Below are 27,455 nucleotides of genomic sequence, written 5' to 3'. Positions count from 1 at the left end.
TCTACCACACTAGGCACGACCTACCACAGATGCAGGTTGTGCACAGATGCCCATGAAATAATCCGGAAACAACAGCAGGAAGCAAGATGATAGCAGAGAGGCCGTACATGAAACACCATTACCAATTGGCTGGTATAATATACAGAGACATTTGTGTCAAGTACGGGCTGGAAGTCACAAGGTCAAAATGGGATGCACCCTTGAAGGTGGTGGAGAATGACTCATAAGATCCTGTGGGTCTTTCACAAAATGGTATTGGCTTATCAACTGAACATAGGAGTGATGGACAAAGAAGCAGAAGGTGGCCTTAGTGGTAGATGTAGCAATCCCAACTGATAGCAACATCAGGAACAAGGAACATGAGAATCTGGAGAAATTCAAATTGCTGAAAGAAGAACTAGAAAAGATGAGGCAGGTGAAGGGAATAGTGGAAATCGGTGTGCCCATCAAACTTGGAGAATGGCTCCTGCAGATCCCAGGAACAACATCTGAGATCTCTGTCCAGAAAAGCTAAGGTACAGGACAGTATGTGTTTTCCATCTAGTGACTTTCTTAAGGCTCAGTTGTGAAGGAACTTGCTCATTTCAGTCTACAGACAGTAATACAGGTCTTTGATGAGGCACCTTAGTGAGTAGCTAGTAAACTGTAACTGAGAGTAGGACAAGGTAAAGGAAAGACAGATGGCTTCAGCCCCACCACCAAGTGTTATGGTAAGCCAACCCCTTTGTTCCTACACACACACACACACACACACACACACATTCACAGCAGCTGCAGAAGGCCAACCCGAGGGGGCCATGAGCTAACGGAGGTAAACAGATTGCTGGGGGGAGTAAACCCCTCCTGTCCAGGTCCCAGGAATTCAAGAACATGCAGAAGTACACTGTAACTGGACAGAAGGCTAATTAATGCATTATTTGCTAATTTGAAACAAAATGGAATCTGTTAGTTTTACATCTAAAGGGCACCGATATAATTTAGCAGTAGACATACACAGCTGTGTGCCTTTTCTAAATGGCTGTTGCACCTGTGTGATCTAGGTCCTCATCGTAGAGCATACTAATCCACATTTGCCAGGCCTGTCTAATTTGCAGGCAGAGGTCTGGCATAGGCAGGTTTTAGACACAATTTAGAAGGTCAGGTATAAAGCTCAAGGCTCTAACTTGAATCCTTAATTTAAGTCATAATGTGTGTCCAGTTAAATTTTCAAGTCATGGGTCAAGTCTTGAGTCTGCGGCTTGGGTTTTACACCCTCCATTTTCAATATAGAAGAATGGGGTCTTTACCAAACATGACCTGTTTCTGGGTTCTTGCTTATTGCTGGGTTATAATTGCTACAGATACAGTTAATCCATCCAGGATACAGTATGTTTGTCTTTAACCTGGAAAAATTAAGTATTTAGCTGAATAACAATGCAGGAATATCTTTTTAGAAAATGATAGTATGTTAGTTCCTAAGTTAGTTTTGATTCATATATAATGTTTGTGGAGTCTGCTGAGAATGTCCTTGGGATCCTGTCATATTCACTTCTTTCCCTTTGTGAACATTTGTTTTAATGAAAAGTGCTCCTAATTGGTCCTTCAAAAGTAGGGTGACCAAACGTCCGTATTTCTCGGGACATGTCCGCATTTCCTGGGACATGTCCGTATTTCACGTCCTGTCCCAGGCGTCCCGGGGTTTATTATTATTTTTTGGGACTAGGAGTGCAGAGGAGGCCGAGTTTTTGAGGAGCCTTGGCTGTCTGAAAAGAACTCTTCAGTCACCAACAACGACATGGACAGAAGAGGTCTCTCATTCAGGCTTAGCCTGAAAGCACGCTCTATTTCCAGTGACATGCCCTATTCACACAAGTGCTCAGCTCTTCAAGATAATTACATAAGCAGAGTGTAACACACTGTGAACACTCTGCCTCTGGAGCTGCTAGACCGAACAACCTCCTGTCACATTCATCTGTTTAACTGTCCATGTATGTATCATCAGAGCACATCACTGGTCCGCATCGGACCAGAACGTAAAACAACAATCTGTCCCAGCTGATCTTAGTCTGAGGCAATGAGGACCACAGGAAACTGCTGTAGTCACAATATAGCACTCTACTGACACCCTCAGCAGCAGGAACACTCCTTAAAGGAGACAGACGACAGCTTTGAAAGGGTAATTAAGTAGGCCATCTACCAATCTCTCCTGGATGGAGGTGGGGTCTGCAGAACCACTTATCATCTACTTACGTCCCACCCTCTTTATGACACTCGTTTTACCCCAGTTCACACCTCGGAGCTGCTCTCTGAGCATCTTGAGATCCACAATGTCATAGGTGTGACTCACGCTGCAAAGTATATATTCTGAAGACCCTCCTACTAATCAAAGGAACTGATGAAGCACTCTGGGTGACTGGCCAAATACCTTCAAGATTAAACCACCAAGTCCAGTGTCCTTCACCTACTACTACTAGACAGTTCCATCATCTTGACATCTGAAAGCCTACAATGACAAGATGGAGCCCAGCCAAATGATACTTGTAGTGTATACAATAAATACTATTTCAAATTATTGAATTGCATATTTAATGCAAAGTTTGTACAAAATATACATTAAAATTAGGTTTTTTGGACCATCTGTAGAGTACAGCCAACTGTCTGTTCTTGGTCTTCTGTAAATATTTGCTTAGTGATGGAAAAGGTATAATTTACATATAGATATCAATACAATTTACATTACATAAATAACTAAAACATTACATACATGGAGTTTGTGCTCATGTGAGTCACACATGAGCTTTCACATGCAGTATCTGACCAACAATGAGTGTGTTGGTAAGACAATCCCACGATGTCACTACGGTCACGAAGACAGTGTCATGAGGCTACATCACAATACGAAGTGACCACTGTGCAACGACAACCAACCAATGAGAGAAATCAGAGGCAGAGAGATTACAGAACTCTGGAAGTGCACAGAGGAACTCTTCCCCTCACGCAGTCAGCCACAATACACTGCAATGGGTGTCCACCAGCAACAGCATAGTCATACACAAGGTCATTAGTATGACAAGAAGCACTAACTGCAGAATGGGCTATCACTTTATTTTGCTCAATCCTTCAAATGGCATAATGCCAGAATGAACTAAACATACACTATTTTGCCAAAAGTATTTGCTCACCCATCCAAATTATGGGAAGCAGGTGTTCCAATCACTTCCATGGCCACAGGTGTATAAAATTAATTTTATACACCTAGGCATGCAGACTGTTTTTACAAACATTGGTGGAAAAATGGGTCACTCTCAGGAGCTCAGTGAATTCCAGCGTGCAACTGTGATAGGATGCCACCTGTGCAACAAATCCAGTCATGAAATTTCCTCGCTCCTAAATATTCCACAGTCAACTGTCAGTTGTATTATAAGAAAATGGAAGTGTTTGGAAATGACAGCAACTCAGCCACAAAGTGGTAGGCCATGTAAACTGACAGAGAGGGGTCAGCAGATGCTGAAGTGCATAGTGCGAAGAGGTTGCCAACTTTCTGCAGATTCAATCACTAGAGAAATCCATGTAGCCTTTAGATTAGCTCAAGAACAGTGCACTGAGAGCTTCATGGAATGGGTTTCCATGGTCGAGCAGCTGCATCCAAGTGCAATGCAAAGTGTCAGATGCAGTAATGTAAAGCACACCGCCACTGGACTCTAGAGCAGTGGAGGCGCTTTCTCTGGAGTGACGAATCACGCTTTTCTATCTGGCAAACAGATGAACGAGTTTGGGTTTGGCAGTTGCCAGGAGAATGGTACTTGTCTGACTGCATTTTGCCAAGTGTAGTTTGGTGGAGGGGGGATTATGGTGTGGGTTGTTTTTCAGGAGCTGGGCTTGGCCCCTTAGTTCCAGTGAAAGGAACTCTGAATGCTTCAGCATACCAAGACATTTTGGACAATTCCATGCTCCCAACTTTGAGGGAACAGTTTGGAGCTGGCCCCTTCCTCTTCCACCATGACTGTGCACCAGTACACAAAGCAAGGTCCATAAAGACATGGATGGCAGAGTCTGGTGTGGATGAACTTGACTGGCCTGCACAGAGTCCTGACCTCAACCCGATAGAACACCTTTGGGATTAATTAGAGTGGAGACTGAGAGCCAGGCCTTCTAGTCCAACATCGGTATGTGACCTCACAAATGCATTTCTGGAACAATGGTCAAATATCTCCATAAACACACTCCTAAACCTTGTGGACAGCCTTCCTAGAAGAGTTGAAGCTGTTCTAGCTGCAAAGGGTGGACCAGCATCATATTGAACCCTATGGATTATGAATGGGATGTCAAGAAAGGTGAGCAAATACTTTTGGCAATATAGTGTATTTATTTACAACTGTATATGTAAATAGTACATAAGAGATGTTTAAAGTAGGTAGGAGGGGGTGGCTTTTTCCTATTGTCTCCCTTTGTCTCCTTCTACCTGTCTCCCTCTACCTGTCTCCCTCTGTCTCTCTCTCCCCAGTGTGAGTGGAAGGTTTGGCTAGCTCATGCCAAATGCTGGTGGACGGTGGATGGGTTGTGGGTAACTGCACATACACAATTTCCACAGACGGCTGGCCTGCGCTCACATGAGGTTTGCTCGTGGGCAACCTGCCTCAGGATGCCCTGTAGCCAATACCCCCCCACACCCCAACCCCACCACCACGGTGAACACATAAGCATGCTATAAACACTCTGTACCTGTCACTCCGCCATCAGGGCTGGACCAACTGACACCCGTCAGCATTATATCTAGAAGAATGAGACCATGTTAATCAGGTGGAGCCAACGAGGTTGCAGAAGGAGCTGGAGCATAAGTGAAGAGAAAAAAATGGACTTTCAAAGAATATACTACTGAACATTCGATATATGTAGAAATTTCCAATTATTCTGAGTCCAACTCAGCTCAGTGCTCTTCATGATTGCAGTGTTTTTACTTCTCTAAGGTACTTTTGTTCTTTTCAGTTTTCAGACATATAACAGCATTTCTCCTGTTCTCTGAGCTGTGCTCTTCGTTGGCTGGGCAAACAACAAAATGGAAGCTTTCATCATGGCAAATTATCAGCACTGACTGTTATGTACTACGGCCTGCTCTTTTCAATCAACAAACAAGCTACAGCGTCTCAAAGAATCTCCGATAAACTGATTAGGCCACTAAGAAATTTACCTTTCAGTCCACTTGAGACCTAGCTCCCTGTTGCTACAGCAACCATTCATTCCAAAAAGAAAAGTGGGGGATGGAAAAAAAAGCTGTTTGCGCTCTACTACGAGTGGTGATGAGGTGATAGATCTTCAAAAATAAATAAACAAATGTAGGAATTCAAACCTATTGGGCAATGCAAATTAAAGGGATATTAATGATGTCAGGTGGACTGAAGAGAGCCCTCCCAGAGAACATGAAGGGGAGGTCAGTCTTGACCTTTGACCTTCAGACCCCACCTATATACCGAAGATGTGTAAAATGCTGGTGGTGCACCTTTAGCTGTGTTGTGTTTTTCCTATTGTTCAGCGACTCAATACCTCATCACATATCATACAGGACATATTCATATCTGTATTTCTCAAGGGTGCAAAAAAGGAGGATGCCACTGTCTACTACTGTTTGGTCTCAGAGTCATGAGGTGGGCTTTTGCTGTAAGTGCTAAAAATAGTAGGCAGTGGGTAAAGAAGGAAAAAAAACTTCAGTCTACAACTAGGATTGAACGACCTAATCCAACTCTTCTGCCAAACGTGGCAAAACTGAAAAAGCTTTGTTTACCACTCAGGCTGCACTGCCCTGCATGCATGAGAAGAGCAGCGTGGCAGTATGTACCACACACCCTGCTCCCCATCAGAGAACAGCCACCATGCAGGCCATGGGACATGCTCCAGATACATTCCCAGGCAGAGGGCGCAGGCCGGGGGTTGAGGGGTGGGTGGGGGTCATCTTAGCTACAGGAGGAAGGGAAGGGTTGGGGAAGGGGGAGGGCTGGGGGTGCTGGGCGTCTCATTCATCAGACGCAGCTCATTCTAATCAGCGATGGCTCGCGATTTAGCGCTCTGTCAATCCTAGCAGTCAAGCAGGACTCAGAAAGATGTGGAAAGACTACCGACCAGCCAGCTCTTTCTCCTTACTCCTTCTCTTTTTCTCCATGCGCTTCAGACGCTTCTCCTCGCGCCGCTTGGCCTCCTCCGCCTCCTGGTGGCGCCGACACTTGTGGAAGTTCTCCACCACCACGCCCACAAACATGTTGAGCACGAAGAAAGCCACGATCAGCAGGAAGGAGATGAAGTACAGGAGCATCCACGGATTGTAGTTCATAACGGGCTGAAAGGCACGTGTAGAGAACACGGATAAGCGTCCGACCTTCCCGAGCAACGCGCTGACACGGCCAAATAAATCGGTTCGAGTAAATTTGGACGTGTGCGCGTTTGTCGCTCCTGTCACATCCGAGTGCACCTGCAAAAGGGACCCGCCACTGTCACCATGCGTTCTGATATGTGGAACTGCTGTGTAATGGACAAAGGAGCCTCGAGTGTTCAGATTCAAATATACAAATGTCTCGGATGCAGGAAGCGAAGGAGAAGCTGAACTCTCCAGTCATGCCGGGCAGGACGCAATTTCAGCAATCCTTTGTGAGACAGGAAGTGGGGGAATTACATTTTCACATATTTTCACTATTCAAAAAGGCAAATGGACATCTTTGGAAGTGTGTATGAACAGGTACTTTCTAGGGACACATCTGCTGAGCAAACAGTCGGGAGTTTTCAGAAGCACCGATAAATAGGAAACCTGTTTCATGAACCCAAGAAAGACATGCTGACTTAGACTTTACTCAGGTTCGGTGAACCACAAAATGTTGTGTTAATTTAACATTATTGCAAAAACACAGACAATTTGGAAATTTCAGTTGACTGTCAAATAAACTAATGAATGCACAAAGTCCTGTTATGACACAAATCCAGTATTCAATTAGCATGCTAATAACCTCGTGGATAGCATACAATATTAGCATAGCTTCAATAATACAATAATAGCAAGAACAATTTCCACTTCCCCAACACCAGAGCTGGATGGGTACCTGCTGATCCACCCCAACAGCGTCCAACCCATCGTACATAATGTCCACCCAGCCGTCTTTAGAGGCCAGCACAAAGAGAGACATCAGGGCCTGCAGGGACAGAATATGAGGACAAACAGATTATGTGCATATGGAAAAGAACCCAAGAAGAACCACCTCACTTGTGATGCCAAACACTCAGGACACATACATGGCACCTTTGAAAAAGAAGGGTGGTTTCCATCAGGTGTGGTGAAAAAAACCAAAAAATCTATAAATTAAGTGCTTACCTGCCCAAGGTTGTCAAAATTGTACTTGTGCCTGATCCAGTTGTATTTAGCAAGGAGACAGTCGGATTTGTTTGTTATATTCCTGATATCCTCACCCTGGCATACGTAGAACTTGCCCTTGAACAGCTGTGAGGAGATAACGAATGAGACAGCACTCAAACACCTTTCAGCCCACACATTCAACTAGTGTATGGGGTCCTATATGTTTTGCCTATCATTATCAAATGACCCTGCCACAGGATGACTGACTGCTTGGTACACCAATCAAGTGTATGCATTTAGGAAGCTGTACACTGAGAAAGGATCCAATATTGTCAGCCACACATTACACCTTGGCTGTCATATGAGTATTAGAGTCGTGAGTTATAGCTCAATACAGTTGAGTCTGTTGGCCTTGTTAACTGAAAGGAAAGGTCATGAGTCCAACATGGCTGATGTGACAACCATCTCAAGAAGCTCACAACTGTCACTGAATAAGATTGACTCTAATTATGGACTGGATTCCCCTTCATTACATTAAGAGATGAAAAAAAAAAAAAGACAAGGACGAAGTCCGTTTAACATGCAATGCAGGCAGCGGGGACACACGCATGATCGCAGCTTTAGTGGCACAAAAGACAAGTTTTTCATCCCAGTCATACCACAGAGTACTTAGATACAGGAGGTTGTCAGGGACTCCAGACACATGTTCTCCTCAAGTATATCTTTTCAAACAATGACCCATTACACACAATCTTGTAAGGAATGCCCACTAGTACAGCCTCAAAGTCTATGACGCCAAGTTTATACTTGACTCTAATGTTGGCAAAATAAATAGCCTGCCAGACCACACTCATAACAGTTGTAATGTAAATGCTGAAAACATATTCAGCACAACCAGAACGTCTACTCACCTGTACCCCGAGGATCCCAAAAATGATGAAGAAAGCACAGCAGATGACCACAATGTTCCCGATTGGTTTGAGGGATGACATCAGTGTTTCTACCACCAGCTTGAGCCCAGGTGCGCGGCTGATCACCCTACAAACATGGAGCAGGAGAAAAAAACACACCTGAACAAAAGTTCAGAAGATCTGCAAAGCATCAAACTGGTGTGAAGGAGAGGTGGAAGGATGGAAGGACCAGGAGGGTATGGAAGCAGATTTTTGGAGGAGTCACATGATCTACAGAGTGTTCTCGCCACGACCAGGTCTGTGTGCGGGCAGGAGCACGGTGAGCCGGAGGCTCTGCTCCATCTGCATCCCTGTGGCAGGGTGAGACCGGCACACGCACCCTCTCCATCACTGGCCCCCGTTTAATCAGCACTCCAACAGCTCTGTGCTGCTCTGTCCGCCCAACGGCTGCCTGCCGGTCTGACACTTCAACATCAATCTCACAATCAACACCTTTCCCAAGGAGACGGAAAGCCCCACCGTTACCTTGAAAACTGTCCTCATACCCAATCCGGTGAGCTGGCTAACACTCCAACTAGTTAACGCACCACTGTGCTGTTTCAGAGGAGCCGGCTGCTCCCACAAAGAGCAGAGACAGTTCTAATTAAACCGTTAGAATAACGATGGGGTCTAATTATTAACAGCAAGACATCTGGCACCGCGGCCAAGCTAGGGTGGACTAGCGCACACGGAGACACTGAACCACTACGGAGACGAGCACAACGGCATGCATATCAACAGATATTCAAAATCTGCATTCATCAGACCTTAACGTTTGGTCAAACTCCTAAATTCTCATGGAATGGAAAACACTTGAAGAAGGAACTCTAACGCATTTGGCTGCTTGTGTCTTCAAATGGGCTGGCAGTCATGTGGGGTTTACTGCACTGCTGAAACATCCCTACAGCAAGAGCAAATGGTAATCTGTGGCAGTAGAAGCAGGGGAGTTGCAGTCACAGGCACAATTTATACTGGGCTCACTGGGGACACTGGGAATGCTGGGAAAAAATCCCCTCCACTTTCTAAAATGGCTGATGATGTACCCACCACTTTTTGAAAGTGTACTCTGAAAATATTTCACACAACAGCTCGCTGAAGTTACCAATCCCAATAGTCTGTGAAAACGGCACTAAGATTATATGGGGAAAGTGCACTTGGTCAGGCCATGCCTCTAATATGTCACGTGACCAATGGCTGTCATTGCACGTGAAAAAGCCCAGAATAACTCCATGAAAGTGATGACTGTGAAAAACATTCCAATGAAGTAAATTATTTTTAAACAAAATAATTAGAAAACATTTTTTTACAAATACTGTATATATTTTAGACCAAAGTCCTAATACTTCTTACTATTCTCAAACAAGCAATGAAACCTTAATTTTAGTCCCAGTGCTGGTTTCTTTTCAGTGATCACATGCCTGAGGTTTAAAGCCGTCTTGTTGAATCTGATCTCCAGCCCTGTTCAAAGCAACATTACGCCCATGTTAGTAGTCACTCTCGTTAAACCGGAGAATAAAGGACCCATCACTCCTCATCCAGGCAGGGATTTTTGCTCCCTGGCAGAAGGCCAATCAGATCCCAGGTTCTGATCTCCTTAAGAAGTGCTCTGTGATCTCATTAGTCTCAAAATGAGAGAAGGGGACCATGTTAAAACACAAATCTGATTTAACTAACGTGACAGAGAGGAAGAAATGCTGCCCCAAAGAGTTGCGATAACAGACTATTCTCTCTGTCCTTTGTTTACCTGGATCTCTTTGTCTTTTCATGAAAGACGGGCATCTGCATTAAAACTTAGAAAGACAGCAAAAAGATTCCAGGCAATAAATGTCAGATAGGTGATAGAAATTACAAAAGATTTAAAAAAAATCTATACGATTAGGCCTCCAGAGATTTCAGGTGCGACTTCGGAGGTATAACTGAATAACTAAAAAGCTCTTAAATGACGGCCAACGTTTCCTCATTCTCCACATAGGGTTTCCACCCTACACCAGTAGAGGGCAGTGTTGCCTGAGATGTTACGAGAGGTAAAGGGCTGGGTGTTTATGTGTAATGCATGTGTTTGTGTGAGAAAGACAGAGAGGGAGCAGGAAAGATAATGATGGCAATAATGATGAGGCAAATATGTTAATGAAGATGTTTTAGGAAGAGGAACAGACAGGAGGCTGGAGACGGCAAGAGATTTGTGCACTATGTGACAAAGTCACTTAGGTGTCGAGGTGTGTAAGAGGAGTTAGATCACTTTCAGTGGTGGTTCTGTGTATATAGTGAGGATTAAGGTGCTGCAGAAGCCTGAGGCTGAACCACAGCAGTAGGAAACTCTGGAGCAGAAAAGACACTTGTTTGCATGCCTCGAGGGAAAGCATCTGAGGATAACTCATGCCAGAGACTGAGAGGTCCAAGAGAACACACTTCAGGAGAAAGGGTGTAAATTCACTGCAATCATCTGTATTTTTGCATGAATGGCTCAATCGTGAATAATACAAATGAATAATAGTAACAAAATTGTGCACGTTTCTTTGCAACCAACCACATTTTACAAATGGTTTAAAGAAAAAGTGAATGTTTCACTTCATGTATGTTGTTTGCCAGCCCTGCATGCATGGCCTGCTTCAGATCACGCCACAGCATCTCAGTGAGATCTGGACATTCTACAATACTGAATCTCTTTGGTTACAGTTGCTCTGTTGTTGATTTACTCATGTGTTTTGGATCATTGTCATGTCGCATGACAGCCTCCTTTGAGTTTTAGATCACATGCAGACAGACACCCTGAACGGTCTTCTGTGGAGTGTCCTGATACAACATGGAATTCATTGGTCATTCATGGGTTCCTTAAAGCTTGCAAGATTGTGTCAGGCCCTGGAGCCTCAAGGCAGGACTGCACCATGCATCAGCACAGATAACATTCTGGAGTTAGTATGCAGTGTTCTGTTATCTCCAGACACAATGCTGATTACACTTACCAGACCAGATTACCACAATGCTTTGCTGGAGAGTGGCACACTCCTGCATGCTAACCCCCTATTAAACACTTGTGTATTGCTTTTTGTTTGGGTATGCAAGAAGTGCAAATGTTACCTGCAAATCCTTAGATGTCACCCAAGATTGTCTGCTCACTCCTGAGGATTCTCTGGAATGCACACACACTGATCTCTGCAGGACGCTCAGCGTTAGTGAGAGCAGAAAAGGGCTCAATTTGTACCATTTATAAATGATCTGCCTGACCGTCTTTTGAGTCTTTAGAAATCCTTTCAAAATGCTTTTCAGCTTTTTGAGCCTTTTCTGAAGTTCATTGACATCTTTTTATCAAGCCACATTGCATTGTTGTTATACACCAGAGCGAGACACATTCACAACTGTATTGGTCCAAACACCTTACTCCAATTTTACCACAGGCTTCTATTTTTTGTTTATACCAAAAATGTATAATATGGAGAATCTAAAATGCAAGTTTGCTGTTCATTAAATATAAACATTGATTATTATAAAGAAAGTAATTTATCATTATGACAGATTAAGATTCCCAAAATATTTTAGGAGGCAGAAGGTCAGATGACTGGGAAGGTTTCTCTGACTCTCTCTGGTGCCTGTAGGTTAACAAAGCTCTCTGCGGCAGCACGCCTCCTGCTGTGACTACAGCTACAACATGACGCCTGTTCGCTGGGTTTGGGCACCATCTCATACATGCATCGCTTCTATTTTCTCTCTCAGAGAGAGAGAGGAGAGAGAGAAAATAGAGAGAGAAAAGCCAGCAGAGAACAAGCAGAGCATGTAGGGTCCACTTGTTCCTGTTGCTCACTGGCACGCCTTCGCGTTCTGCCTGTAATTAAAGGAGGCTGAAGACGGGCTGGACCGTGAGTAGGGAGACAGACAGAGGGAGGGAGAGTTCCAGCCCAGCGCTGCTTCTCCGCTCCACACGCACAGCAGCAGGCACGCACACACGTGTTCACACACACACGCTTGCACGCACACGCAGACACACACGGCCCACACACAAGCTGAGGACATTCAACAAACCTGGACTGTCTGCAGAGTCAAACATGACTAAAAGTAGTAAGAACAGAGAGCACACACACAAAAAACTGCCATGATACATGTCATGGGATACAATAACATCAAGTTCTTCTGAATAACTACAGCCATGTTCAACACAACACACACTACTCCCTGTCTCTTCTGCTCACATACAAACAATTCATCTACGACATTACAAAAAACTGAGACAAAGAAAACAATTCCAAACACAATTGGCAGCTAGAGACAAAAACTGTCTGAAAGGCAAGAGCACCTGAGATCTCAGAGTATCAGAGCCAGCAGATCACACCCATGTGTGCTGCTCACCTCATGCCACTCGCACCTTTAGTTTCCTCCTGGCAATAACACCAAGTACACAGTACTGTACAGCCAGCTCAAAAACCCTGTACAGCTCACTGGCTGTAGGCCGTGCACAGCGCCATTAGATGAACAAATGAAGCAGAGACCGTTCACTCAGCACTAATTAGGGGGTTATCAAGGACAAACATGAATACAGCAGTGGAGGGCCATGGGATGTTTACACCATATGTGAAGAGGAGTGAAGAACCTGAGCTTGTCCAACACAGGGCCCAGTGAGAGGAAGTATTAACAGTACTGTGTAACAGAGTCCAACACAGGGCCCAGTGAGAGGAAGTATTAACAGTACTGTGTAACAGAGTCCAACACAGGGCCCAGTGAGAGGAAGTATTAACAGTACTGTGTAACAGAGTCCAACACAGGGCCCAGTGAGAGGAAGTATTAACAGTACTGTGTAACAGAGTCCAACACAGGGCCCAGTGAGAGGAAGTATTAACAGTACTGTGTAACAGAGTCCAACACAGGGCCGAGTGAGAGGAAGTATTAACAGTACTGTGTAACAGAGTCCAACACAGGGCCCAGTGAGAGAAAGTATTAACAGTACTGTGTAACAGAGTCCAACACAGGGCCCAGTGAGAGGAAGTATTAACAGTACTGTGTAACAGAGTCCAACACAGGGCCCAGTGAGAGGAAGTATTAACAGTACTGTGTAACAGAGTCCAACACAGGGCCCAGTGAGAGGAAGTATTAACAGTACTGTGTAACGGAGTCCAACACAGGGCCCAGTGAGAGGAAGTATTAACAGTACTGTGTAACGGAGTCCAACACAGGGCCCAGTGAGAGGAAGTATTAACAGTACTGTGTAACGGAGTCCAACACAGGGCCCAGTGAGAGGAAGTATTAACAGTACTGTGTAACGGAGTCCAACACAGGGCCCAGTGAGAGGAAGTATTAACAGTACTGTGTAACGGAGTCCAACACAGGGCCGAGTGAGAGGAAGTATTAACAGTGCTGTGTAACAGAGTGGTGTTTCACACGTGTTCCAGGGGAGGAACGCTGCCACACACGTCTTTGCATCTTGTAGAGATTGATTGAGGTGCTCCGGTAGCGTGTGGCTTAACTTCCAGTGTGAAGGCTTAACCCTTGAGGTCAGAGGGCTGATGGATGACCGCGGGCGAGGGTGTGCTGTTTTTAACATATCAGATACATCATCCTGTCTGCAGAACAAAGGTGCATACACTCCTCCTGCTGTTCTACTGTAATGACACCATTAATATTCCAGTTGACGCATGTGGACAAACACACACACACACACACACACACACACACACACACACACACACACACACACACACACACACACACACACACACACACACACACACACACATACACACACAAGCACTCACACAAATACACACCTCCTATCTCCACCCCACACCCTCAGGAACTAAGCCTACCTGGGACCTACAGTATATCATCAAGCAGGCCTGACACACGTGGTGTAGATTACCAAGCCCTGAACCTTCACCTTCACTGGTGAGGCCGAGCTTGCAGCGTGCAGACATTTTACAACTCTTTGTCTCTCTTTTGATTTCAGCTTGGACTCCACACCAGAGTGTATGAACATAAAAACTGGTCACTGAAGAAAAGATCGCCAGGAATCCCCCCTCCCCCACCTCCCAAAGAAAACACACACACACACACACACACACACACACACACACAGACACACACACACACACACAAAAGTGCATACATGCACACTGCTTGAAAGTTATGATATAGGCAATGCGTTACACAACTGCAAGGTGCTACACAAACGAGGTATTGTACTTAAAAAAATGTTTGACTTTTTGGAAGAGGACAATGTCCTCACTACTGGCAGTGCGGTCATGACGAGTACTTCATCAGGATTATAAAGATTATTGTCCCCCACTTTCACATCTCGTATTAAAATAATAGTGTGTCTGCTAAAGGGTAAGTGAATACGTGAGACAAACAGCAAGAGAGGAGTGTAAATAGAAAGGGAGAAAGAGACAGCGTGACTTTCAATCAGGGTATGAAGGCGTGGTGGAATGCTGTGATTGGTCGGATCATAGGGGTAGTCAACTGTAAGCTACAGGAAGACTCACTCAGCAGTTTCAGGACACTATCAGAAAAGATTTGCTCTGTAAAGCCAATAACTTTGTGGAAAAAGAGCCGGATCCATTTCTGTCCTCCGTGATGAAGCGGGGAATGTCATTTTACAAGCGTGAGAATCCCAGAGCTTCACTAACTGAACCGCAACAAATGCACATAAATATGGAACGCAAACAAACAGCATTTCAATTAAAGACTTTTTCTTCGCATATCTGCAAACTGCCTTAGTCAAATACTTAATCCCCCAGAAATCAACAGTGATGATATAAAAATCACTATTTGTTCTAAACTTGTTCAAACAAAAACATGCTGTGGATAGGCACTTCTCCCAAGTTAATTTTGTCAAGCAGCCCTCTTGGCATGGCGCAGAACCATATGAAAGATTCCCAGATCATTGAAGAACAAGGATAAATTAATGATAGGGGATAGATGCAGGCAAATTGGCCAGGAAAAGTGAATATTTGATTCTTGTGCTCCTGCTGAATATGTGATAAATCTTTCAGTATAGGAAGACCTTAAAGAGCTTCTCTTTATGAGAAAAAAGGCACAAGGCCCACACACACTCGCGCATGCACACACACACACACACTGCAAAAGAGCACATCAGAGCACACCATGTAGATCTCTTAGAAAGGGCTGAAACACTTCTCCTTAGAAACACTGTGGACTGGCAATTTTGTGTTCACGGGATGTGAAGACCGTGAGTGGGGTTAGTGAGTGGGATGTGAAGACAGTGAGTGGAGTTAGTGAGTGGGGTTAGTGAGTGGAGTTAGTGAGTGGGGTTAGTGAGTGGGGCTATTGAGTGGGGTTAGTGAGTGGGGCTAGTGAGTGGGGTTAGTGAGTGGGGCTAGTGAGTGGGGTTAGTGAGTGGGGTTAGTGAGTGGGGTTAGTGAGTGGGATGTGAAGACAGTGAGTGGAGTTAGTGAGTGGGGTTAGTGAGTGGGGCTAGTGAGTGGGGTTAGTGAGTGGGGCTAGTGAATGGGGCTAATGAGTGGGGTTAGTGAGTGGGGTTAGTGAGTGGGATGTGAAGACAGTGAGTGGAGTTAGTGAGTGGGGTTAGTGAGTGGGGTTAGTGAGTGGGGTTAGTGAGTGGGGCTAGTGAGTGGGGTTAGTGAGTGGGGCTAGTGAGTGGGGCTAGTGAGTGGGGCTAGTGAGTGGGGTTAGTGAGTGGGGTTAGTGAGTGGGCCTAGTGAGTGGGGTTAGTGAGTGGGGCTAGTGAGTGGGGCTAGTGAGTGGGGTTAGTGAGTGGGCCTAGTGAGTGGGGTTAGTGAGTGGGGCTAGTGAGTGGGGCTAGTGAGTGGGGTTAGTGAGTGGGGTTAGTGAGTGGGGCTAGTGAGTGGGGTTAGTGAGTGGGGTTAGTGAGTGGGCCTAGTGAGTGGGGTTAGTGAGTGGGGCTAGTGAGTGGGGCAAGTGAGTGGGGTTAGTGAGTGGGCCTAGTGAGTGGGGTTAGTGAGTGGGGCTAGTGAGTGGGGTTAGTGAGTGGGGTTAGTGAGTGGGCCTAGTGAGTGGGGCTAGTGAGTGGGGTTAGTGAGTGGGCCTAGTGAGTGGGGTTAGTGAGTGGGGTTAGTGAGTGGGGCTAGTGAGTGGGGCTAGTGAGTGGGGTTAGTGAGTGGGACTAGTGAGTGGGGTTAGTGAGTGGGGCTAGTGAGTGGGGTTAATGAGTGGGATGTGGGGTGCTCACCGAAGGGGTCGTAGAGTTCGTAACAGTCTAAGCACGCGCAGCATGCCTAGGATCTTTGTGCCATTGTTGGAGATCATGGACACCAGGATGTCGATGACAGAGATCATCACCAGCATTCCATCCAAAACATTCCAGCTGCTCTTCAGGTAGGACTTCTCCCCGAGACACCATCCCAGGGCCACCACCTTCATCACACAAACACAAACATTCAACACACAGCAGAACAAACACATCATTCCTTCCAAATGAGGTGTGGTGGTATGGAGGTGTGGAGGTGTGGCGGTGTGGGGGTGTGGGGGTGTGGTGGTGTGGCGGTGTGGTGGTGTGGATGTGTGGAGGTGTGGATGTGTGGAGGTGTGGTGGTGTGGTGGTGTGGAGGTGTGGGAGTGTGGTGGTGTGGAGGTGTGGGAGTGTGGTGGTGTGGAGGTGTGGATATGTGGAGGTGTGGTGGTGTGGAGATGTGGCGGTGTGGAGGTGTGGAGGTATGGAGGTGTGGCGGTGTGGTGGTGTGGAGATGTGGTGGTGTGGAGGTATGGAGGTGTGGAGGTGTGGAGGTATGGAGGTGTGGAGGTGTGGTGGTGTAGAGGTGTGGAGGTGTGGCATCACAGTCCTCCAAGAGGAGCTTGCAAAAGTGCTGGTAAACAGGTCAGGAAAAAAAGTCCCAAGAAGCAATGCAATGTTCCCTAATGATGCTGTATGCAAACGCACCATAGCATGTCGCACACTGAAGGCCACGAGCGATGGAACTCCTCTCATCTTTGTCTGCCCTGGAAAACTTTTTTTTTTGTCAGGAAGCGTTAATTAACCTCCAGTGAGTATGATTATTCTCTGGCATGATTTTCATTGGAAATCTCCTGAGTGGGTGTGACCTGGCATATAACGGGGCTTTGGAATAGAAACCCTACACCTCCATGAGTGACACCTGTGAACTTTGCTGTCTTCTCTTGAGAGACCCCAGCACGCTCCCCCATTTTAATGCCGGTCATTTGAATATCGGGCAGACGATTCTTCCTGTATAGTGCGGAGACGAGGGCTGAAGGGATAGCTTTTGGGCTTGCCTTAACTAATTCAGACACCTCCTTATCTTAAGCCCGTGTAAGACACCACACATGCACATTTTTTTTAATTCAGCCATGTGAGGTAAGGTAAAGCTGTCAGAGTCTTTGTTGCAGTCTCTGCACATGTCCTAGGAAGGGACTGAATACCAGTGAAAGAGACTGGCAGGTCCTGAGCCCACTCACTATGCTGCAGAAAAAGATTTTTGACCAGTCTACTTTAATCCTTGTGATCTAAAACAGAGACACGTTGAGCACTTTTAAAAAGTCATATGGAAATAAAGCTGGCCCATGTTGGACTTGAGTTTTGGGAAGAGGTTGAGTTCTGTCACCACTGCTCAGAGAGACCAACCACTTCACACAGAGGTAAATGCCACCCACCTTGATTGTCATTTCGGTCACAAAGATGGCAGTGAAGATGTAGTTGGACAGCGTCAGAAAGATCCGCTCCTGGGGAGAAAGCCAGATGAAGAGGGAACATGACGGCTGAGTCAGTGTAGGATCAGAGAGGAGTGTGTTTGTGTGTGTGCAGAGAGGAGTGTTTGTTGTATAGGGGGTGTGCGCGCGTGTGCACGCGCATGGGTGTCACATAGCACATTAGAGGTGCCTCCTGTGAAGTCATGTATGGATCTGTGACTCTTCCCACGCATAGAGTATTCCACAAGCATTAACATCACTCTCTCTCTCTCTCTCTCTCTCTCTCCCTCACACACACACACACACACACACACACACACACACACACACACACACACACACACACACACACACACACACACACACACACACACACACGGCTGCTCAGTACACAAGACACATCTTATCAGTCTCAGTAGGTACTGCTACATACCTCAGTGAGTAATGATGACTGTAGGTTTCCTTCACAACAGTGAGATACTACTTGGCTCCGTTTTTAGAGTTTGTTAAACCGAGTGTAACATTAATCAGGCAGGCAGTAAAATGAGAAGCAGTCATGATATGGCGTACTTAACTGGAATAAACGGGTAAGGCAGCATAACAGGACAATTTAGCCCAAATCCTCTGTTATCCACAGCAGCACCATATCACACCAGGGCCACAGAGTCACTCTGCTCCTAACCAGAAATCTCTCTGCCTTGCTTTCTCTCTCTCTCTGTCCCTTTTCCTCTCTCTCACTCCCTCCCTCTCTGCCCCCCCCTCCTTCTGCCACACAGCCATCCCACGCTCCAGGTGCTGTGGGATTCCACCTCTCTGCTCTGACCTGCGCCAGCACAGTGTGCCTCACGTTCCCTCGGTGACAGGGCAGCCCATCAACACCGCCAGCCCATCAGTGGACCGGTCCCTCCGTCCTAATCACCACTCTGCAGCGAAGCTCATCTCGGCCTCCGCTGCTAAGAGGGCTCTGCCAACATGGGAGACTCTCCCAGATCTCTGCATCTCCAGTCCTGCTGAGAAGCGCATACCAGGAAACTGGGCCGGATGGACGTCCATGGCAGGATTGCTAGCTGATAGCCAGATGCTGGCATTCCTCAGCCTGCAGAGATTCACTTAGCATCAACAAATGTCAGAGGCTAACGGTAATGGCTCTGAGTGCTGGGATGGAGCCGCAAATGCACATGGTTGCTGTCCAGACTGTGTGAAGGGTTCTATGTAAATAAGGAGGGGGCAAGAAGACAATGAGGAAGAGGTTTGGGCTGGGGGGGGCGACCACCTCCGACAGGGCCCGGTGTGCTTAAAAGGTCATCATGGTGCCATAATCTTGGCTCAGGATGGAAAGGCCAGAGCAAAGGACACAACATGCACAGGGATGAGAAATCACTCCAGCAGTACCTTAAACAAGAACCATGGAAAGAAAACAAGCAGCTCAGCTGGAATGTGAATGTAATCTGCGCCCGCTTGTTTAGATCCTTCCTTCTTTGTGTGAGCCACAGTGACTTGGGACTGTGATTCCCATGACCCCCCACTCATAGACGTCCCAGTGGGCTGTGGCAGCACGCTTTCAGCCCCCCCGCCCCCCCTCCCCACCAATCGGAGGGGCTCACGCTGACATCATCGCTATGCTTGGAACTGTTTCTGAAAACAGGACGATGTTCTCGCTATTTCACTCTGCTGGGAGGATGTTTTCATTCATCACTCGTGTGTACCGTGTGCAAGTGTGTGTGTATGTGCGAGTATATACGTCAGTGAGTGTGTGTGTGTGTGGACATGCATATGTGCAAATTCATGAATGAAACAAAGCATGCCAACAAGGCATACTGTTGGAATCTCCAGTGTGTGTGGAACCCCACCAGCCCCACAGGCAAACACACTGCTACATCTACAGAGAGAGGCAGGCACTTCTTCAAGGCTGATTCAACACCCCTCGGTCTCATCTTCCTTTGTTTCTCATTAGCTCGGGTTCTGGAGATGCTTGCGGGCTGAACCACACCTGGCCTTGACATGGGGCCCAGGTGCTGGCTCTGAAGGCCTTTGTTAATATCTAAATGAAAAAAATGTTTCACATGAAGTATTAATGCTACACGTCTGTGCCGTAGCAGTGAGTACCGTTACTATAAAGAGGATTTGTCATGCAGATGTGACTGGCATAAGAACACGAAGCAATGCATTACATTAAAGTTAAAAAGTTCTTAAAATTCAAAGAGTGGGGATAGAAGGTAGAGAGACAATGACAGGATGGAGAAACAGGAAAGAAAGCAGAAACAGTGACAGAAGCATATACAGCATCTCTCTCCTTCTCTCTAAGGTTTAACGTTTATCCATGTTTTGTCATGTCGGTTTCAAAGAGTCAAAGTGCAGATGACACCAGCATTTACACTGATTATTGTAGCTAATGACAATATCAAAATTGAGCAAAATTAAACCCAAATAACTCCAATACAGAATACTTGCTGCATAAGTCAACAACATGCGATTTATGTAAAATGTGCACATATTCAAACACATGCATGTGTACACACACCTCCGCATACACACACACGCACGCGTACATGGAGATACAAGACCCTAGCAGATCTGAGATGTTCCGGGCCTGATAGATGATGCTTTTAGGGGGAGTTGAAGAAGCCCTGAATCTCCAGGGGACAGGAGGTGAAAACCGGATTACACAGATTACACCTGATGAACACAAAGATGTGGAGAACATGACTCCCAGTCACCACAGTGTCTCTGAACACAATGAGGACACGTGAGGGGGTTTCCTGTAGCAGCACCTTCAGGACACACACAGGGAAAAGAAATGCTAATGTACACAAGAACCAATCCATAATCTTCAAACTTATTTACCCCTTTTGTCCAAATCCTGCACCCACATATCTTAATATATGAGTGAATGAGCGAGGCAGACATGGGCCTTCAGCTCCACCAGGAGCAGCACCACGGCCGGAGTCCCTCTGCATGAGAGGGACACCGCTCCCTACAGCTCCAACATCTCCAACAGCTCCAACAGCTACCTGCTAGCGCCACTCAAAGCACCAAACATGCCTGTGTCAGTGTGAGAAAGCTCCTGCCATGGCCCACACATTCTCTTTGCGTACCTCAGGAAAAGCCACAAGTGGCAATCTGAAACAACTCTTTGTTTTTTTCCCTTAAGTCCCTTTCTCAGACTGTGCGATGGGGTCATTCTTACAGTGTTTTAATGGCGCCTGTGTTGTCATCAATCTTTCACTTCACTGTGGTATTATAAAGCCTCTAAACATTACAGATGTCTGAGGGCTTGACATTTGTTTCACAAATTCTTCTTGAACTAGTCAAACAATGTGGGCTAGTAATGTTTTCCACTGACACAAACATTACTTTCTACCTGACATTTGGAAATAAAGATTGCATATTTAATCGTTCTGTAAATGCTTAACTCTAGTAGCCACATTTATGCGAATGCTGTGACATCTACCCTGAATTGTCTTGAAAAGGTTTAGCCGCGTGTTTCACTCCTTGGGACTCGCTGGGCTCCACTCAGAGGGCCGTCCCTCCCAGCACAGACAACACTGCCTGCTTCACAGTTTCTAGCACTTGTTGCTGAAATTACTAGTTGAATTGCATCTCCTCTGGCATTTAGGAATATGTAGTATTAAATTTGAGCACTAGATTTGCCCACAGCTGTAATTCCACTGACCACTGAATTTATCTGAAGATATAAAGCACTTAATCATAATGCTCATTTCATGCTGAATGAGCTTTAGGAAAGACTTTCAGTTAAACAGTAGCTTTAGGGCCTTCTAAACCAGTGTGCTGTTTTGGACAACTCAGTACAAACTCTACAAATTTTTATAGTATATATTTTACATCTGCACATTTGAATTTGTGATCATCATATAGTCATGCATATTTAATTTTATGCACTTTGTGTGCTCCCTGTGCAAATAATACCCTGATCTGAGTCATGAGCTGGGATTCTCCCCGGCTAGAAGCACGAGAAAATAACGGGAGAGTGAACAGATCATAAGAGTAGCGGCGCTGCCATCTCAGAGTCTGTCAGGCTGCCTGTCAGCCGGGACATGGTATGCAAACGCTGTGCCAAAGTCTGGCCCAGCGACAGAGCTTTCATCCACAGCAAAGGGGAGCTCCAGACATAAAGGAATTGGAAAATGCTTAAAACAGTCTCTTCACGAAAAAGCTGCACATATCTATCAAACAAAGGGTGAAAGGGATGTCTCAAATCAACATCATCCTCAACAGAGTTATAAATATTTTGTCATCTGTTTTTTGACATCTTGACAGTGTGATGACGGAGACGTCACCTCATGCTAATGTAATCTCTCTGAAGCGCTTCCGGCCGACGGCCTCCATGACCCCTGACCTTTGCTCCCATCTCTTTCATTCTGCTGCCCCATGTGTCAACCCAGAGATCAGGAAGCGGTCACAAACAGTACACAGACTGAACCGATAATGAGAAGCAAATCTTTTAAGCCAAGCTGATCCCTCCTTTGGAAGCTGAGAATAAAGGAATTAATCTTTGCATACATCGTGCCTATGAAGTTCAGCTAAATCATTCTGTTCAAAATGTGTCATTTTCAGTATAGTGGAACACAGCAAACACTAGCTTTGGTTTGTGAGGCATGGCTTGCCTGCAAAAAACACCTCCTGAAACTTTAGTGTTTAAAAAATAGGCATAAGCATTTTAATCTGTGTGCGTGTTCCATCATGTTCTTGTGTGTGTGAGAGAAAGAGAGAAAATGAAAGTGAAAGAGAGAGTGAGAAAGTGAGAGAGAGCGAGAGAGTGAGAGAGAGTGAGAGAGAGAGAAAGAGAGAGAAAGGGAGAGAGAGAGAGAGAGAGAGAGAGAGAGAGACTTCATCTCTTAGCTTTTGGTTTGGGCTGTTGTCTGTCAAGCTTTCTAACTAATCAGCCAGAGTTGGCCTTGCAGATAATTAAGTCAATTACCACTACATTGACAGAGCATTGGCATTGACAGATACAAGCTGAACTAATGAGCCTGGTGCCCACACTCCTCAACACTGTCCTTCAGAATGCATGTATCTAAAAGGTGTGTGTGTGTGTGTGTGTGTGTGTGTGTGTGTGCGCATAAGGACTCACTGCACTTTTTGATTCAATGTCGGGCCTCTCCATAGCAATGGTGATACAGTTGAGGAAGATGATGACAAGGACGATATGATCAAACATTTTGTGGGTGATAATCTTATTGCAGCTCACACGAAACCTGTAAGACATGACGGATTCAAGCATTTAGAAGGAAGTGTGAGTGGTCTGACAGCAGTGCTGATAACAACAGAGCCGGCCTAATAGCATGTAGTGGAGAGGGGGGTCTTTGTGTCAACCTGTGCATCTTCGTGCCCATCCATGATTATGTGATGTTCAGCCAATGATTTGGTGTTTAATTTAGTGCTGCACCCTGACAATGACATTATACTTGTAATAACAGAAGGAAAACACATATCACCACATTCCTGGGGAACAACACTTTATTTTCCCTGCAACCCACAGCCATGGGATGTTGAATACCTCTTATTTTCTATGATTGATTGCTGTCATAATCACGTTGGGCTATTTCTTATGAAAGAATTAGGCTAAGATATTTACTATTATTCCTCACACTGAAACTGAAAAACTTTCTCAAAAGAGTAAAAGTGTAAAAGTTTCAGTCACACCTTTTTTTAAATGTTTATTTCTGCCATGTCTATCTCTGAATCCGACTGTCTTAACAAACCATCTTCAGGAAAAGTAGACAAATTATTTAATTTTTTTATGAACAATAAAATCAGCAGAATGAGGCATTTCATTATTATTAATAATTTGGAATTAAAATCTGGTTAATACAGTACTTAGTAGTTATTTCCTCTTGGATCACATGGGGCAAGTTGAGCCACAAGTACACCTTTATTTTATTTTCTAGGTTTTATTTGATAGGTTTCGATCAATGCAACACATCCTGAACTTGTGTTATATGTGTGACACATATATATATATATTTTATTCCTGTCTCATATAGCTACAGGTCAATGTGAGGAAGAAGGGTAAATCGTACCCATCGTACACTCTCTCCTATGTGTGTGTTGGGGCTATCCATCATAAGCATTACCTACACACTGTAGCTACAAGAACTGCAGTAGCATTAGATGAATAAATAATACCCAGGACTTCATTGTCTTTCTGACTTCATGTACTGGGCGACAGAAGGTAACCTCCTCTCAGCTGGCTTCTCTCGAGATGGAACAGTAGTCATACTGGACCACAAATCACAGCACGAGGTCAGAGTGCGTTGGCTGACCTCCACGGACACGTCCGCTCTAGCGCACACACAGTGGCTCCACAGCGGTAGACAGGGAGGGGATCGGAGCTTTAAGCCGAGGAGGAACGTACCATGGAAAGCCACGGTATCAGGGCCACAGTACCAGGGCCACGGTCCACTAAAGGGTCGTTCTGAGCAGGGGCGGGCTTGACGGGATGGCATGAGCTAGAGGATTGTGGGAAGGCCTCACCTGCTCTCGGGGGGGAAGAGGTAGAGCGCCCAGCTGCTCCTCTGTCGGCACCATTCGGGCTGTTTCCGCTCAAACCAGCGGTAGAGGCGCGCGCGACGACTCTGCAGTGAGCGACAAGGCGATGAGAAGACGGGAAACTCCTATTCCAGCACGTCAGTATACAGCAGCGGCAGCCAGAGGGGCCGTTCTCACCAGGTTCCCCTCGTCATCTGCGTTGTCATCCTCGCTCGGGTGCTCGTCCAGCGAGAGGCGAGTGGCGCCCCCTGTAGGCGTCCCCTTGCCGTTGCTGAGCAGCCCGGGAGGCCGGGTGCTGTGCACGCTAGCCGAGCGGTGCAGGTAGGGCACCTGCAGTGTGTCGGCCGGCAGCTCGAAGGAGCCGCGCGTCTCCAGCGACTCCATGCGTCTGTGCCGGGGCCTCTGACCGAACGAGTCAGTTCGGGAGAGCGAGGCGTCGTCGCCCTCCGACGCGCCCTCTCGGAAGCCGCCGCCCCCACCGCCACACTCCTCGTCGGAGCTGGAATGGGCGTCGCCGGAGAGCAGGGAGCGCCGCTCGCCCGACTGCTGCTTCTGCCGTTTGAGGCTGGGCGCACGGCCCACGCTGGCCCAGCTGGAGCGCCGGCTCGTCCAGCTGCTGCCGGAGCTCCAGGGTGCGTGTGGCGAGCTGCGTGCGCTGGACTGCGGAGGGAGAGGGAGGCGGTCGCACGGTCAATACAGTCACCACGTTGTCAATGGTTAAAGACAGGAATGATTAGAGATGTGCCGAGGTCCTACCACACCGACCGGAGATTTCTCCTGGCAGCTGGGGTCCACAGAGACGCTGCTGCCCCTGCGGGACTGGTCTCCTCCTGAGATCTTGGGCACGGGCATCGGGGTGGCGGCCGTGTGGGTGATGAGAGGAGGAGTCAGGTTGGCCTTCAGATCCACATGGCCATTGATGGGTGCTACTGCAGTCGGGAAGACAGCAAGAGGCAAGCAGTCAAGCTAAAACACGTCGACGTCCTCTAAAACACGACAGATGGCTAAAATACACTTTAGACTTTTCCTAATATTAATGTTCATCATTTCCTTAACTCTTACATATTTCTACACTTGCTGAGTAGGGTTAGGTATGCATTTTGCATAGCAACTGTCACGATAACACAATGCCACAGGGCATAAATGTTACAGATGCCTCCCAGCTCATTGGTGCTTTAATATTTTATGAAGGGAAATTCATTTATGGCCTCATGATCTCACCAGAAGAGGCTGACACATCTTTTTTGCTTCCACGCACATCATCAACACTTCGGGCATAGGACTCTGCGTCTGAGTCGGACTTAGAGGCGTCTCCCTTCATCACATGCAGGGACAAAAAGAGCAGTGGTCAGTAGGGGGCAGGAGAGAGGCAGTGACTGAGGTCAGGGTGGTGGGGGATTAAAGGCAGAGATGGGCAGGTTGAAGTAGGGGTGTCCACACCCCTGCCCCACCCCCCACCCCCTCCGAGCAGCCCTCACAGTCAGAAGCCAGAGGGTGACTGGTATCCATGGAAGAGTCATCAAGGTCTGGGGGTTAGGCCACTACCAATACAGTGCATGCATGGGCAGTCTCATCCTGCAGTACCACTCTGAAACCACCGCAATCGACATATTAGCCGTTTGCTTATCTAAGGTCTAAATATTTGTCAAATGTATTATTCACATGTATTTCTGAGAGGATGATCTCATGATCAGACCATCTGCTTTGTTTGTGGAAGGGTGAATCCACATGGTGTGGAGTATATCTGTGCCCCCCCCCCCCCCCCCCCCCCCCCCCAGTCCGCTAGGGTAGAAGGACCAGAACAGGCGGCACATCCAGTAATCAGGCTGTAGAAATAAACACAGCTATTTTTATCAAGGGGCTTTAGCGCTATGTTTTGCCTGTGTCACCCTCCCTCCCATCTCTAGTTTGGAGAAACCCAGTGTTTCAGTGTGGTCTAGCGCAACATTTCAACCCTGGCTGGTTTGTCCGAATAGCAATACTGATTGAGAATCTTAAATTCTCTCTCTCTCTCTCTCGCTCTTTCTCTCTACTATGGTCAGATAATTTGCATCTCTATATCTGCATGCAAGGAAACATTCTATCATTTCATCATTTTAAAGATGAAAATGATTTTCAGTGGTTCTGTCCATCTGAGCGATGCCTGCCAATAGCAAGCATAGAAATCTAGCCTGAGCATGCGGCTTCCTGATGAATGGGACCTGCGGCCACACACGACCTCTGCCCTTTACCCAAACCAAGTATTTTGCGGTCCACCGTAAATGTGGTTTTCTACTGTTCCATCATGTATAAGATCAGGAGAGAGAAAGATAGTGGGAACTATTCTGACAAACCTTTCCAGCTAACAACAATGTCTCCCATTAGTTCATTCATTCAAAACAGTCTAGTCCTGTTTTCAGTCAATTATTTCTGTGAATACAACTGTTAAATGTGGGAATAGATTATAGATATATTAGAATTGCATGTCTGAAACTAGTGGGATCATTGAACTGCTAGACACACCACAATAAAACAGTAATTTCACATCATAGCTAATCAAAGTAAACAGGATTTGTCATTACGGGAGAACACAACAGCAAATCTAAGAAAACAACAACAACAAAGAAACTTTGAAATGTTAAGGCTCTGAAAGTGAGATTTATAAGACAGGAGAGGGATTCTTGCCCCACCCACAGTACAACAACATAAGCACAGCTGTGATAGGCTGAACTCGGCAGAGTGACACGGGACTCCATTACCAGCTTCAGGCCATCGCCACCTCCTATTGGTCTTTGCTTTTCTGTTGGCCTTTAGCTTAGCATCATTGCCATTTGTGGTTATAATGAGTTCAGTGCTGGGCACCGGAGCCAGCTCAGACTGCCAGCATCCAGCCCTGGCTATCTGACTCCGTATTCCCAGATGGCCTTTCTGAGCAGAGACCAGGTGGACTAAGATAATAGCCTCAGAGGTTCACTGGCTGCTGGAGTTTTCACTGACCTTTCTACTCTTAGGTACTCTACAGTTTCAAGTAAAAAAAAAAAAAAAAGTAGTTGCGATTGGCTGTTGCCAGGCAAGTC

General features: G+C 46.3%; 1 protein-coding gene across 13 annotated transcripts in view; it reads right to left on the bottom strand.

Moving 5' to 3' along the window:
* The window catches only part of cacna1g (calcium channel, voltage-dependent, T type, alpha 1G subunit), a 158,621-nt gene that overhangs the window by 24,193 nt on the left and 106,973 nt on the right, over positions 1-27,455 (bottom strand). For 8 of the 13 annotated variants that reach the window (XM_077000482.1, XM_077000489.1, XM_077000485.1 and 5 more), the window contains 12 exons: positions 25,621-25,714; positions 25,165-25,328; positions 24,577-25,059; positions 24,385-24,485; positions 22,982-23,105; positions 17,854-17,922; positions 16,418-16,602; positions 8,224-8,350; positions 7,331-7,456; positions 7,062-7,151; positions 6,115-6,307; positions 4,702-4,752 (listed from right to left, as the gene is read on the bottom strand). In XM_077000482.1, coding sequence (XP_076856597.1) covers positions 4,702-4,752; positions 6,115-6,307; positions 7,062-7,151; positions 7,331-7,456; positions 8,224-8,350; positions 16,418-16,602; positions 17,854-17,922; positions 22,982-23,105; positions 24,385-24,485; positions 24,577-25,059; positions 25,165-25,328; positions 25,621-25,714 — 1,807 coding nt within the window. Of the gene's footprint in view, positions 1-4,701; positions 4,753-6,093; positions 6,308-7,061; positions 7,152-7,330; positions 7,457-8,223; positions 8,351-16,417; positions 16,603-17,853; positions 17,923-22,981; positions 23,106-24,384; positions 24,486-24,576; positions 25,060-25,164; positions 25,329-25,620; positions 25,715-27,455 lie in introns of all 13 variants that reach the window. The other 5 variants (XM_077000486.1, XM_077000492.1, XM_077000496.1 and 2 more) reach the window with 2 other exon arrangements.

This window comes from Brachyhypopomus gauderio, chromosome 3 (genome assembly GCF_052324685.1).
Source record: "Brachyhypopomus gauderio isolate BG-103 chromosome 3, BGAUD_0.2, whole genome shotgun sequence".
Taxonomy (NCBI): domain Eukaryota; kingdom Metazoa; phylum Chordata; class Actinopteri; order Gymnotiformes; family Hypopomidae; genus Brachyhypopomus; species Brachyhypopomus gauderio.
This window is presented reverse-complemented; position numbering and strand designations above follow the sequence as displayed.